Source organism: Vespa crabro, chromosome 3, assembly GCF_910589235.1.
Source record: "Vespa crabro chromosome 3, iyVesCrab1.2, whole genome shotgun sequence".
Taxonomy (NCBI): domain Eukaryota; kingdom Metazoa; phylum Arthropoda; class Insecta; order Hymenoptera; family Vespidae; genus Vespa; species Vespa crabro.
The window spans coordinates 10,252,896-10,268,733 of NC_060957.1; the positions used below are offsets into that span (position 1 = coordinate 10,252,896).

The 15,838-nt window shown below is 26.8% G+C and overlaps 1 protein-coding gene across 4 annotated transcripts in view; it reads right to left on the reverse strand.

Annotated features, from left to right (window-relative positions):
- Positions 1 to 15,838, reverse strand: part of LOC124422901 (trafficking kinesin-binding protein milt) — a 70,330-nt gene that overhangs the window by 17,466 nt on the left and 37,026 nt on the right. Inside the window, exon 1 of one of the 4 annotated variants that reach the window (XM_046959884.1) lies at positions 6,737 to 7,363. The exons of the other annotated variants lie outside the window; for them this stretch is intronic. Within the exon in view, the coding sequence (XP_046815840.1) occupies positions 6,737 to 7,238 (502 nt within the window). The 5' untranslated portion in view covers positions 7,239 to 7,363. Of the gene's footprint in view, positions 1 to 6,736; positions 7,364 to 15,838 lie in introns of those variants that run through there. 4 annotated transcript variants of the gene reach the window in all.

Sequence of the window (15,838 nt, forward strand, 5' to 3'; positions counted from 1 at the left end):
AAATAAATTATAATAATTATTTTTATTCGTATGTAAATTATTTTAAGATTACAATTAAATGTAACAGTAGATTTCTGATTAAACCGAAAGTCTAATGACATTTCGTTTTTCTCATGAAACGCCCTGTATTTTTTTCTTTTTGTTTCTAATACTTATATATATTTAATAAATTATCTTTAAAAAATTATTGAAGACTGATTAAAACGTCTAATTAATTAATGAAAAAATATATATGTACAGCATGTTTCGTAAGAAAAATTAAAAATCAAACTAAACTTCCGGTTCAATCAGAAATCGAATATTTTGTATTTCGTATTCTTAAAATATTTAATGACATAAAATGAAGAAATTTTCCTTAACATAAATATATATATATATATATATATATATATATATATATATATATAGATTTATATTAAGAGTTATGCAGAAACCGATCCATCTATGATTAGTGAGGAAGTATTAATGACAACGATTAAGCTTGTGTGCAAATGTGACATTTTGCTTGAGTGATAATGATCGATGTGAATAAGTTAACGAGCTTAACACACACGAGTCACGTAATTTATAAATAAATATATATATATATATATACGTACGTATAAAAAAATAATTGCGGGAATCTTGTTGAGGAAAAGAAAGAAGAAAAAGAACAAGTACAAAAAATGAGAAAGAAAGAAAGAAAGAAAGAAAGAAAGAAAAAAAAAACGATATGCATGTGATCCGAAAATTTCTCAGGCTTATAGGAAGTAAATAACTCCTATGTAATAACGAAATGGAAACAATAATAATAATAATAATAATAATAATAATAATAATAATAATAATAATAATAATAATAATAATACCGTACGATGGTAAATAATATAATTAATTATTATAAAAAAATACAATTACAACTTCGTTATGATAAAATACAATGAAAACAATAGCAACCTATGCTATAGAATTTATATGTGCTATTTTTATACTAAAGAATATATATATATATATACATGTAAAACTTTATTGTGGATATGAGATATTCCTAACAATATCAATTAATTTTACACCATTTATATAAAAATAGAAAAAAAAGAAAAAAAAAAAAGAAAAAATAGAAAAAGAAAAAAAAACGATTCGTCGACTAACAGAACGCATAACGATCATTTGTAAGTTCACTGCAAATGATAATAAAATTAAACTTACATCGAGCCACGTATCTTTATTTTGTTATAATACGATTAAAAAATACTATCATCATAAAGAATCAGTCGTGTTCTTCGATGATATCTCGATAACTCTTGAACGATCGATAATAACTCGTGCCTTTCGTTCTCCACTTTCAACTAATATCAAATGATCCAAGCATTCATACGTTTGATCTTTTTCAACGCCTTGCAATAAATCGTAGCTTGTTCGCGAAGCAATACTATAAAGTAATACATCGAATATTTCCGCTATCATAACCCATAGTAATGCCATCGAATTTCCGATTATCTTCGAACAAACCGCACATCTTAGCTATAATCGGCATATTGTGAATTACAAAATTGACGTTGTTCCTTTGACAACGTATCAATAATTCGACATGATCAAAAATTCCGTAAGATGATACTACGCAAAGCTATATGAGCATTGTACTGTACCAAAAAAAAGTTCATTCTTAACTAAAATTTTATTTAGAACCTATCCCTCTTTCTTTCTTTTTTTTCTCATCTAACGATTTGATGATGACATCATCTATATGTAAGTATATATAATATAATACATATAATATATGTAATATATAACATATATATATATATATATACATATAATAATTAAATTGATTTTTCCTATAAGAAAATTAACTTCAAATGTATATACATGTATATTCTAATTTTTCTCATAAGATTCACCTAAACGATTAGTCCCCTAATCATTCATCAATTCATTATGACGATTAATCATAATCATAGAATCATAGACTCTGCAATAAGCTATTTTAACGTCATCCACGTTGACAGTTTTAGCAATAATCTTGTATGTTTTTCCGTTTGTTCTATCCATTGATATAAGGTAATAAATAACTAATGTAGTATCTAATGGTTTGGTTAGGACAATGACATCAACTATCATTGCACCATCAGATAGTACAAGTTCTTGTTGATGAGTACAAACTGCATTGGCAGTATTGTCTATCCAATGAATGGACCATGAATTACCAATAATTTAACATCCTCTGACAATTGTATCAGCTATCTTAGCCGTGTCCTTGAAACCACGTATAACCATTGGCATAACTATGTTTCTATCAATTATTTCAATACAATTAGAGATTTCCAAAAATAATCTGATATTTGTAACTTTGGGTATACCCTAAAACCATATATACAATTGAACAAACTTGAACATGCTATCTTTCTCATTAGATAAGAATTGTCGACAATAGGATTCAAAAAGTTACTCGTCTCAATCAAAAAGAAATCCGAATGTGATCCAACTTCATTATCGAAGTATCCTCGCATGGTAGGATCATCGATCGTACTTCAATACTTCTCGATTTCTATATTTCAATATTATCATTGTTTCAAAATATGATATAGAACAGGTAACGCACTCGTATAAAGCGGATATTTCCTATAATAGAAATTCGATAAAAGTATCACTTTATTAATATACATAAAATCGCTTTATAGAAGACTCCTATCTAATGGAAAAAAATAATTGGATTGAATTCCAAATGTTTTATTATTATTATTATTATTATTATTTTTAATGATTTTGTTTCTTTATGTGTACTTTTCTTAATTTAAAAAAAAAAAAAAACAAAAGAAAGAAAAAAAAGAATCTGATGTGAAAAATAAGAATATATTTTTTCTGATTCAACTAATTCGTATATAATATAAAATATAAAAATATATAATAAATAATAAATAAATATAATATAAAATGATATATATATATATATAAGATTTTAAAAATTACAAATAAATTTCATTGCAGATAACGTTATAAGAATGTTTTGTGAAAACAAAATATAATGAAATGCATATTTCATATATTATGTGTTTTAAATAATATACAAAAGTAAATAATATAGAAGAAATAAAAAAAACAAAATCGAAAAATTTCATTCATCAAGATCACTTTTTGTCGAAACCGCATTGTTCAAATATCCGCGTTACACGAGGATTACCTGTAATTGCTTTTAAAAAGAATAATCTATACTGATGATCGCGCGAAGAAAAATAAAGAAAATTAATATTAATTGTTGTTTTGAATTTGTAATCTCTCTCTCTCTCTCTCTCTCTCTCTCTCTCTCTCTCTCTCTCTCCCTCTCTCTCTCTCCCTCTCTTACTCACACACACGTGATAATTAAGTTTTACTTCCTCGTTAAATTAATAAAAGATTTCTTTTCTCATAATTCCTCGTTTATCTCTCTCGTGCATAATATTCTTCTCAGGAAGATTAAAAAAAAAAAAATAATAATAATAAAAAAGCAAAAAAAAAAGAAAATTGAAGGAATTCGTCTTATTTATCATCACCTTGTCTTCCCACAGGATTTCCTCAAACGCTTTCGTCTCTTCCCTATCCAACTTGTAATAATATTTTTCACGATCTTTGAGAATTTGATGTCCTTCGGGAAACCATGTTCCATTAGGCTTGAACAGTGATATATAGTCGGAAGTATGTACTATTACCAAGTCCCATAAAAAACGTATCACTATCCTCATCATCACCACCATCATCATTATTGCCATAATCATTAACATCACCATTGTTATCGTTGTCGTTATTATTTTTGATGTTACTTGCCATTTGAGACGTCGATATCGTCGACATGTTTTTCTTTTTTTTTCTTTTTCTTTTTTTTAAGCATTCCAATATTAGATGAATCGATTCAACGAGGAAGGAAAAAAGAGAAGAAGAAATAACTTTTCGGGATAATCAAGCAACAGCCTAATTAAAAAATATACAATTAAATATGATGAATTCGAGCGCATATTTTAAGATACCTTCGGATTGTTTTCGATAAACAATTTTTAACACGTACGATACATACGTATCGACTTTTCTTTTTTTATTTTTTTAACAAACGAATTGTAACTGAATGAATTAAAATGTATTTAATTTGATTTGATTAAAATAGAAGGCAGAGATTATTTTTCTATTTGTTATGTAAAAAATTTCTACATATATAGATATGTATATACACAGATATTATGAATTGTTTATTTTATAATTAATTAATATATCATCAATCATCCTATAATATTTTTTTAATATTTTTGTTAACAACAACAACAACAACAACAACAACGACGACGACGACGACGATGTTTTAGGTCTAATATTTTTTTTCCCTCTTTTCAGATAATATTAATCATACTTATATGAAATAATTGATAAATTCTATTTTACGAAGATTTTTAATCTGCGATCTCGATTTTAACCACTTGCGGTGGAAGACGTGTCACGCACGTCGAGATGCTTCTGTCACCAGAACGCCAGCGACGTATTATATACGTCGTCAGGCGATTGTTGCAGAAAGAAAAATGACGTGCTTGGCACGTCAACCGTGAATTTCTTTGCACCGCAACGGTGGTTAATCAACAATTTTTATAATCGTTGCTTCGTATGTACTTATTTTACGAACATTTTTTTTTCCTTTTTAATACAAGGTGTGAAAAAAAAAAGAAAAACGAAACAACGAACAATCGAATTTTTCGATCCTCGATATCGATCTTTTTTTTTTTTTTTAATCTTCTCGTGTCTCTGCTGTAACTCGTGATATACGAGTTCAAGGTCGGACGAAGAAGAAGAAGAAGAAGAAGAAGAAGAAGAAGAAGAAGAAGAAGAAGAAGAAGAAGAAGAAGAAGAAGAAGAAGAAGAAGAAGAAGAAGAAGAAGAAGAAGAAGAAGAAGAAGAAGAAGAAGAAGAAGAAGGAAACAAAAAAAATAAAGAAAGAAAGAAAAGATCTTCGTGATTTCCTTTCTTTTGTTCCTTCTCTCATACTACTGAATAAATTTTACAGAAGCATGCCGTGACAGGTGTACCAAAACGCGATTGGAAATTTTTCAATATGTCCATGATAAAGAACAACAAGAGAATGTGATTACTTCTCACGTATATTCGACAATGTCATGCAATAGTCACATGTCACATCACAGTTGGGAATCGTGAATGATTAAACTATACGTCGAGTGTTGTATGTAATTTTCTCTCTCTCCCCTCTCCCCCCTCACTCCATTTCCAATTCGTTATTTGTAAATTTTTCCATTCGAAGTTTAATCTATGACAAAATGAAAGCTCAAATGCTTATAACATCAAAGATACATACATACATATATGTATGGATAAAAATTGAGGAAAAAAAAAAGAACTTTCAGAAAGACAGACATAACACTGTCTCGTCACGTTAGCTTAACGCAGTGCAAGTAACAATTACACGGTCAGCTGAGCAGAGATTACACGTACATAATTGTACAGATAAATCGAAAACATTTATTATTAACTGAACATCTCCAACCTGTCTCTTCCTGTAGTTTTATTACAGAGATGTTTTTCACTCCAAATAACAATTCTGTTTTTTCTTTCTTTCTTTTTTTTTTTGTTTGTGAAATCAAACTCACATTCGACGCTTCGTGAAATTCAATTTCACCATCTTATGCAAATCAAGATTTCCTGAAAAATTCTTATTCCGTATTATCGCTTATCGATTTGTGAGATAAAAGATAACAAAAAAGTATATATATATATATATATATATATATATATATATATATATATATGTATAAAGAAAAAGATAAAATATGCATTAAAAAATAAAATCTCAAAAAGAGACCACAACTTAACAAAATTATCGAAAATCTAATGAAAATTTACATTAATTTATACAGATTTTGCACTTCAGATTCAATCTTTTGCAAATTACATTCGATTGTTTGCAATGAATGAATGAGTGATCAAAAAAAAAAAAAAAAAAAAAATTATTTAAATAAAATTTGCTCCTTTATAAATTGTTTTCATATAATTATGAATTATGATGATGATTTCTTAATTACTTATTAAATAAGTATTTTCCCTCTATACTTGTGCCAATGTATTATAAAATTTGTAACTTATTAACAACAAATTTACATTTGATTATAATATTTATTATAAAAGTACTTATAGGAGAAGAAATTCTTAAGAAAAATTCGATTTGCTAAAACTCGATTTGCTATACATTACTAATAGCATATATATATATATATATATATATATATATATATATATATATGTATAGCGAATTGATAATTACTACTACAAAATAATTCTTTTATATACATCTTTCTATTGCGTACAATGAAATTTGAAATTTTCTTTATATAAAACAATAAATTTACATTCGATTTTATTTATATTAATTACAATATAAAAAAAAAATTAAAATTCTCTATGGAAAAATCCTTGATTTTGCAAACAAAAATCCATCGATTCAATTTGAAAAATGACGAATGATTCGATTTGCACAAAATCGAATATCAAATAAAGAATTATTTATAAAGAAACTATCATTGTCATTTTATCGATCGTTCATTGAAATACATTACGTTTATCCCATAACCATGGATAATTAACATTTGAAGGATTAACAAAATGAATATGTTTATATTATTTATATATATATATATATATATATATATATATATATATATATATATACACATATATATATATATTGTTGAACAATAGAAATTTTTTTTATAATCGACGATTATGTCCCTACCTCTATTTAGTAGCAGAGTACGAATAACTCTGATGTAGATCTTCCCGTGTTTCGTCCTTGCTATATGAAATAGAAAATCCGATAGATCCCCGTCGCCCTCGTGTATATCAGTTTCAGCTAAAATTTCTCTCAAAGCTTCAACACGTTCCTCAGGTGTACTTTCATCAGGTGGTCCAAGTTTTCTTTCGAGATAATCAACGACACCAATGTCTTCCCACAAATCATCTCTATTCATCTTCGCCTTTCTTTCAATATCCTCGTCTCCTTCTCCTCCACCGCCTCCTGTTCCTTCTCTTGTCTCTCGATAACTACTCGTCGCATGATCAACGAGATCACGAGAGGACACGTCCAATCCCGCGTAAGAAACGTCCAATGCGAGACTTTCGAAAGTTGAATCGGTGATCGATGATGAGGCGTACCATCCTGATCCACCGCCATCTTGATCTGGATGTATCGGTAAAAGCGCTTGATCTTCAGATTCCCTTAAACTCGGGTCGTTCATGTCCTCATGACCCGATTTATTCGTCGATCGGGGTTTTCGATTGATCTCCTCTTCTCTTATTTTATTTTTTTTTTATTTATTTATTTATTTTTTTTAATTCTTTTTTGCTTTTTTATTTCTCTTTTCTCTTTCTTTTCTTTTTCTTCCTTTTGATCAATCACACAACTCTTCCAATTATTATTATTACTATTGTTGACGTTGTTGTTGTTGTTGTTGTTGTTGTTATTATTATTTTCCTTTCTTTTCTTTTGTCGTTCACGTTAACTTACACATTTTTATATATACGCTTTATAATAAATTAATTGTACAATTTCAAGGAGAAATTTCTTTTTTTTTTTTGTCACCTCACAGTTACTACAGGTACATTTTTACTTTATATTATCGGACGTGATCATAAGAATCAACAGTTTTAACGCGAGCTATCCAATTGCAAATTGTGATTCTATTTAGTTTTGTAAGATTTCTCGACTATATGCGTCAATTAACAACATATCTCCCGTACGTATTCCTATTTCCCCAATCAAAAAAAAAAGAAAAAAAAAAAAGAAAAAGAAAATTATAGTTACAATCTAGTTTATCCAATTTAACTTGATCTAAAGATTATCACAAAACCGGTGTCAGCGAACCTGCTGAGCTTGGTGAACACATTGGCTAGGTTCGCTGAACTCTATCGAGGATCGAGAATTCGAAAAAGAGTAAATTGATTGAGCGAGATTTGAACGATAACGGAATTAAAGTAAAAACATCGGCATATCGATGCCAACGAATTCAATGAAACGAGATATTCCTTTGTTGAGATTTGCGTGCAAATGCAGGAAGAAAAAAAAAATAAAAAAGATCGCAAGTACAATACTAATGGCTTATTTTTATTAATCATATTATTTAATCAATCACGTGGAAAGATTTCGTAAATCGATTTTTATATTTATTCATTCATTCATTTATTTATTTATTTATTTATTCAATTAACTTATTATTAATAAATTTATGTCACTATGTATAAATATACATAGCTGAGTAAAATATTTAAAAGAATATATAATATATATATATATGCATCTTTTTTTTTTTTTCTTTCAAGACAATGAATAGAAAATTTTGAAGAATATAGGAATACTTTTAAAGACATATATATGTTACATAAATTTTTTATGTATATTCTTATTAAAAATCCAAGTATGAGTTACAATTTACAGAAAAAATTTTAAAATATAGGAATACATTTATCCTAGAAAAATTTTTATTCAAAATCGAATTACGAAATTTTGATTTGTCGATTTCCTTTCCCAGATATATATTTTGAATAAGAAAAATTGGAACAATATATGAATAAATACTTATAAAAAGTCTTAAGTACTTGATTTAATATGAATACACGAACTTCAAGAAAAGTATCTCCTACGAAAGTTTATCGACTACAAACGCGAGTTATGAACATTCATATGTTTCTTTTCTTTTCATTTTCAAGATATTTTCGATAGCAAATTTTCAGGAAAAAAAAAAAAAGAAAAAAAAATTAACATCCTTCGGATATAAATTTTTATTCAAAATAATGTTATGAATTTTTCAAACAAGTCGATATTAACTGAACGTTCATCAAATTGGACGTAATTGGAACGAACATATATACACACACACACACATCCATCTCATTTTTTTTCTCAAAGGTATGATTTTCAACACGAGCATTGAAAGCAATCGATCTTCTCCTTTCCATTGGAAGTTGGATTGCTTTCGCTCTTCCGATGTGATCCATTTATCGAGACCATTTTTGGCTACGATACCCATCTTCATGCACGAACTCATTGAAGAAAATTAGGGGGGGCTTGATCGGAGAAAGGGACCCTCACGAAAATGTTGCAGTAAAAGAGAGAAAGAGAAAGAGAAAGAGAGAGAGAAAGAGAGAGATTAATGATTCAGCTTTCGAAACGGATGCATTCTTGATTGGGACTTTTATAAAAGTAACATCGGAATAATTCGAACTTTCTATCACAAAGGTACGAATACTTTCACAAAGATATATCATTTTTTTATTTTTATCTTCCGTCAACCCTTTAATACGCGTCATTTATCTTTTCTTTTTTTTTTCTTATTTTCTCTCCTTTCCTCTTTTTTTAATTGTATTTAAAGAAAAGAATTCTCTCGACAAAAATATTATTCCAAAATATTATCGTCGGAGAAGAAATATTATAACGGGAGTAATAATTTTATTATTTTGCGATGGTCAATGAAAAAAAAAATCCATTTTTTGAAAGATACGTAAAATTGCGCCATTATAATGTGAATTGTATAAACATTAATATCTTGTGAATTATTTAATTGGAAATAATAGAATAATAAAATTGTTCAGATTTTGATTCTTTCTCTCTCTCTCTCTCTCTCTCTCTCTCTCTTTTTTTCTTCTTTACAAAAAATTTATGAACAACTAAATTGCTTATAAAATATTAAATTATTGCGCGTGGATGCATAAAGCAGAACATTGAGAAAAAAAAAACGATTAAAACATTAATATCTTGTGAAATATTTACTTAGCAATAATGAAAAAATTGCTCCTAATTGTTACGATTATTATTTTTCAATGCAGAGTACTAAAAGAAAAAAAAGAAAAAAAAAAAAAGAAAAAAAAACAGAAAAAGATAAAAATAGAGAGAGGGAGGAGGAGGAGGAGGAGGAGGGAGGCCGGGGCGCGATCGATTATCGTCTACAAATTCGAATAAACTCGATAAGTTAACCATAAAGCCAAATGGACGTGTATTAGATTAACACAGTGCAAAGTTATTTTAGCTATTACTAATATGCAAGGTAACACATGTCTCCCGATATTTAATGAGTTAAAAACGATAATTCGATGTCGCAAAAAACTTATGCATAAAAACACTTGAAGAATAATACTAGGGGAAAATCCGTCGTGATAAAATTCACTAACGACTTATCGACTGATTTATATTAGTAAACATAATAAGAATGTAGTTAATTTTTACTATGATTAATGTAAAACGCTCGAAACGACCGTTCTGTGGTCTCGTTAATGTCCATGAAAAAGATAATTATTATTTAGTATTACTATTATTATTATTATTATTATTATTATTATTATTATTATTATTATTATTATTATTATTATACAGGATGTTTCATTTTACTTGACGAATCGAATTTAAAAAATACACTGTAATCGGAATAATTTTCTTTACGATTATTTGAAAGCCATCGCGTGTAAATCAAATGATTACAATTACAAAAACGTACGAATAAAAATAAATAAATAAATGAAGAAAGAAATAGAAAAAAGATATAATTTCTTTTCTTTTTTTAATAAATTCATTGGTCAGACATATACAAAAAAAAAAAAAAAAAAAAAAAAAGAAAAGAAAAAAAAGAAGAATGACCACGTTATTGCGACTATACAATTTTGTTAAATTTCAAGATGCTATTCGCATCGACATTCTTTACAGCTTCCATTAGTCTTGAATTACTGATTTCTATTAAAAAAAAAAAAAAAAAAAAAAAAAAAAAAAGAATAGAAATAACATTTCCATGTCTAAACGGAAATAACTATAATAACATATTACATTTTACCTACAAAACCTTTTCCAAAATCTAATAACTTTTATTTAAAGCCATTTTCTTTATATAACTAATACGATTGGAAAATATTTAGTAATATCGTTTAAAATAAGAGACCGTGTATGGATCAAAACGATTTAAAATTTTCTGCAAATTTTCTTTGATCTTTTCAATCGTTCGTACTTCTCTCTCTCTCTCTCTCTCTCTCTCTCTCTCTATTTCTTTTAATTTTTATTAGAATCACATGTCGATAGTTGAATCATCGATTATCAATTTATGAGCAATTCGTTCTATGAAGAAAACAACGAACGGACGTACCACACAACAATAATGTATCTACAATAAAAAAAAAAAGGAAGAAAAAAAAAATATTTCTTCAATCCTTCCATAATGCTATCACGAGAATACATTCATCGAAAAAATTATGATATATTTAGTTATTAATGACTTTGTGTAAATATGATAGCGTTAGATAGTATTTATCTGATAATATTGAACTTGAAACATAGATAAGCAAGTTATCGAGTTAATGAATTAAAAAGAAAAGGAAAAAAAAAAGAAATATTCTTAGTGAAGAAAAAATGCAAGAAGTTCATTTGTCATTTCCTGAATCAATCAGAATAAAAAAATTTATTTGTCGATCTAATACAGTCCGATCGATTTATTGAATACATTTTTTTTCTATATTTAAAAAAAAAAAAAAAAATATTTTAATATTATATATAAAATATATTAATGTACTCATTCGTTAAAAGCATCGTAAAAGTAATCAAACGAATTGCATAATGAAATTCTTCGCATCTTATAAACACGTGATCAAATACATCGTCTCGAAAGCAAAGAGTTGTAGAGATACGTGCTCGTAACAAAGTTACACAAAGAAAGTTAATCATAGTCGACATTAACGTCGACGACGTCGTCATCGTCATCATCATAGTTGTCGTCATCGTTGCTCCGTCGACGAGTGAAATTTTCTTAAATTTGCATAAAAATGATTTCCTTCCTCACTCGCTATAGGTTGCGGTTGAAGTGTTGATATAATTATATGCAACATACGATCCCTATACGGGGTGTCTCAAAAGGTTTGACCCACACTTCAGGAGCGTATCAACTGAAGCGGGAAGGAGAGGTGTGTGCTCGCAAAAAATTTTACACTACTTCATTTGGCTACGCTGATAAAATTTTAGCAATAAAAAAAAATGAGAAGAAAAAAACAAAAAAGAAATAAAAAAAAAGACGGCAATTTAATTAGGATAAGAACGAAATAACGAAATATTTATTAGTATAGAATTTCTTTCATTTTCGTTTGTTCTTTTTTTTTTTTTTTTGTGAAAAAATAATACAAAAAAATTTATCTCGATCGATGGCCACTCTTCCCATATGAACTTTTTTCGCATCTAATCTCACGAATAACTTGTTGACCTTGGAATTGTTTTAATTGAGTGTATTGTGTCACGCACTCTGACTGTATTAACTTTAGGATTTTGATAAACGAAATTGATATATATATATACTGATAGATACATATACATGTAGATGTACGATACGTGTGTATATATATATATATATATATATATATATATACACATACACATATATATGCCTCTAAATATAATTCATATCGTTTATAATATTACATTAATGCTAATTACATTAATATAATATCAATATTATATATATATATTTTTAATATCATTATTGTTTAGAATAGAATTATTTAGAAATGTTTATAACAAACAAAAAATTGTATAATATACATGATAATAATGTTTATTATTTTAATATAATATTAATATTATATAATTATTAATATTTTATATATAATAATAATTATATATACATATATAATATTTTGTTTAGATGTTACTCCTTTTAAATCTAACATTACATATATTTCATAACACATAGTGAAATAAATCTAGAGAAAATTTTGAGAAATGGTATATGAACGGTATATATGAAAAAAAAAAAAAGAAAAAAAAAATCACATTAAGGCGATTGCATGAATTTTCCACTTTACGTAAGTCTTATCTTATATTCTCAAAGAGATGCTACCGGTTATTAGACATGATCGAGCGCGGTTCACTGACTTCATCATTATACTTGCTAAATTATTCAGTGTATATGAGAAAGATATGTTGTCTGAGAACTCTGCCAAACTCATATAAAAAGATACGACCAATTATTTTAATTAAAAATCATGAAAGAACTACAAGAAGCAAACCTCTTTGTGCATATATATATATATGATATATTAATTAAATAATATTACATTACTATTAGTCATGAGAAACAAATAACAATGAACTATGTTCGTTTCTCATTCGATTTTAAGATATAAAAGACTGTTACATAAACGAATGTAATATATATATATATATATATATATATATACGAATGTAATATATTATATATATATATATATATATATATATATATATATAATATACCCTATTTTAATATATATATTTTTTAATTATATTGTATTATTATATTATAATAATTTACATATATACTATATATATATAAAAAATTAAAATATATGAAACTATATATATAAAAATATTAAAAAGATCTTTTATTTTATAGTAATTACATCTTATATATATATATATATATATATATATATATATATATATGTACACATCAACATATAATTAGATTTTGTATATATCTTATATATATATATATATATATATATATATATATATATATGCATATCTTTGTGCGGAGCAAAAAAGGAATTTGAAATGAAAAGGAAAAAAAAAAGAAAAGAAAAACATTTGGAAAAAGAAGGAAAAAAAAAGGAAGATTAGAAAAAAGATCGATTGCTAAAGCCTCGATCGCAAATACTCGGACGTAATTAAAAACGCATAATGAGCTGCATATAAACGAGCGGACGTTAATTGGGTTAAATAATCGGAGCGGACGAAAGCCTGTTCATTGACGCGAAGTGGAGTGTTACGTTTTCTAATGGTACAACACACAACATCATCAACATTTGAGGTAAGGCAATGCATCACGACATATCGTGTCACTGCACCCTCGTTATTCGTTATAAAAAATAAACCTTCCATTTTCAATGAACGAGTTTCTAGAACAAGTCGTATATAATTAATATTTTAATTTCTAAACGATTTCTAAAAAATTCTCTAATTTTTCTTTCATTAGTAAAGAAGATCTTTTAGATTTCTAGGATAATTTGTTGCATCACCATTGCATGAAACATTAAATAAAACACATGTTAACGATAGGATACATTAGCGAATAAATTAACATGAATCGATGTAATTATCGTCTCAGCCTCTCTATTGCTAAGTTTTAATTTTTTCTTTTTTAATTAATAATTCTTTGTTTTATTTATTATTATTATTATTATTTTTTTTTTGTATCAAATATTTATAGAAGAAAAAAATAAAAAGTGTAAAAAACCTATGAAAATTATACGTTAAATATACGAATAATTCTTATTCAGTTTAAATATTGTAGACTCATTGCAGATTCTTGATTAGATTAGATTCTGACTTTGTTAAATAATCAAGTATCTCAGATTTCTAATTAATAAAATTTTCTTTTCAAATATTTACAAGAAAAAAAAAAAGAAAAAGAAAATAAAATCAATATTGTAATAATAGACGAATTATATATTAAAAATACACATAAACTTGTTCAATTATCAATCAATTTTAATATTTCCAATTAATAAAATTTTTCTTTTTAAATATATAAAGAAGGAAAAGCATCAAAATGTTCAAATATTTACGCAAAAAAATACAAATGACTGTTATTCGCTATAAGCTCGTTTTAAACTCGTTTACAAATCCCTGATTAGATTAGATTCTGAACTCAATTGGATGATCAAAGTATTCTTGCATTTCCAATTGATAAAATTTTTCTCTTTCATTTTTCGTTTAATTAAAAAAGAAAAGAAAAAAGGGAAAGAAAGAAAGAAATTTACAAAAAAAGAAAAATATATATATATAAATTTGTAATACTCGTACGAATTATACATTGGAAATACATGAATACAACTTATTCACTGTAAATATGATAAAACACTCGAACGTAATCGCTTAGGTTGAAGTCCATATTTAACAATAACTTTCCTATTAATCTCTTCCTCTTTTCTCTTTCGTCAGCTAATATAATATTAATAATAATAATAATAATAATAATAATAATAATAATAATAATAATAATAATAATAATAATAATAATAAATTAATTCTTATTTATTTAAACATTTAAAGAAAACAGAATTAACGACAATTTCATACAAATTCGACGGAATTCGTTCAAAGGAGCGCCGCCGACACGAGCCATATTACGTAATTCGAAACTGCCGCGTAACGCTTCATCGCGAATCGTTCGAATGGTTTGCAGATAGGGAAAGAACGAGGTTATTTGGAAAAAACAAAAAAGAAAAGAAAAGAATATGGGGTAGAGAACGAGGGAGAAGAACGAAAAAAAAAAAGAAGGAGAGAAAGAAACAAAACGAACGGAAGAAACATAACGAGCCGTGAAATCCACGCGCCATTTTCATTAAAACCCTCTGCGAATAATTTCGATGGTAAAATTAAAAAAAGAGAGAGAGAGAGAGAGAAACAAGGAAAAAATAAATAAATAAATAAATCAAACTCCTGAAGAAAGTTATACTTATGTATATGTCGATAGGATATAAATAAATCTATGATTTAATTCCAATGAAATTTTTCAATATTATATTTTATACGATTTTTCGAACGTATTAAATGATCTAATTATTCATGTAAAAAATTAATATGAATAATCGACGTGGCAACGATTATATATATATATATAAAGTATCTCCTAATGAGATTCTAAGAAACGAATCGAGAATAATAATTTCTAAAACTAGTCTCAGAAGTTAGTCTGCATTTCGTGCATCTTTCCAGAGCGTACGAATCGTTTCATAAGAATCTGGAGGAGATTCCACAAGGTTTCAAGGTCGAGTATGTACGTTACGGGAATGGAAGTAAGTGTGTGTATTTATATATGGTGTGAGTGGGTGA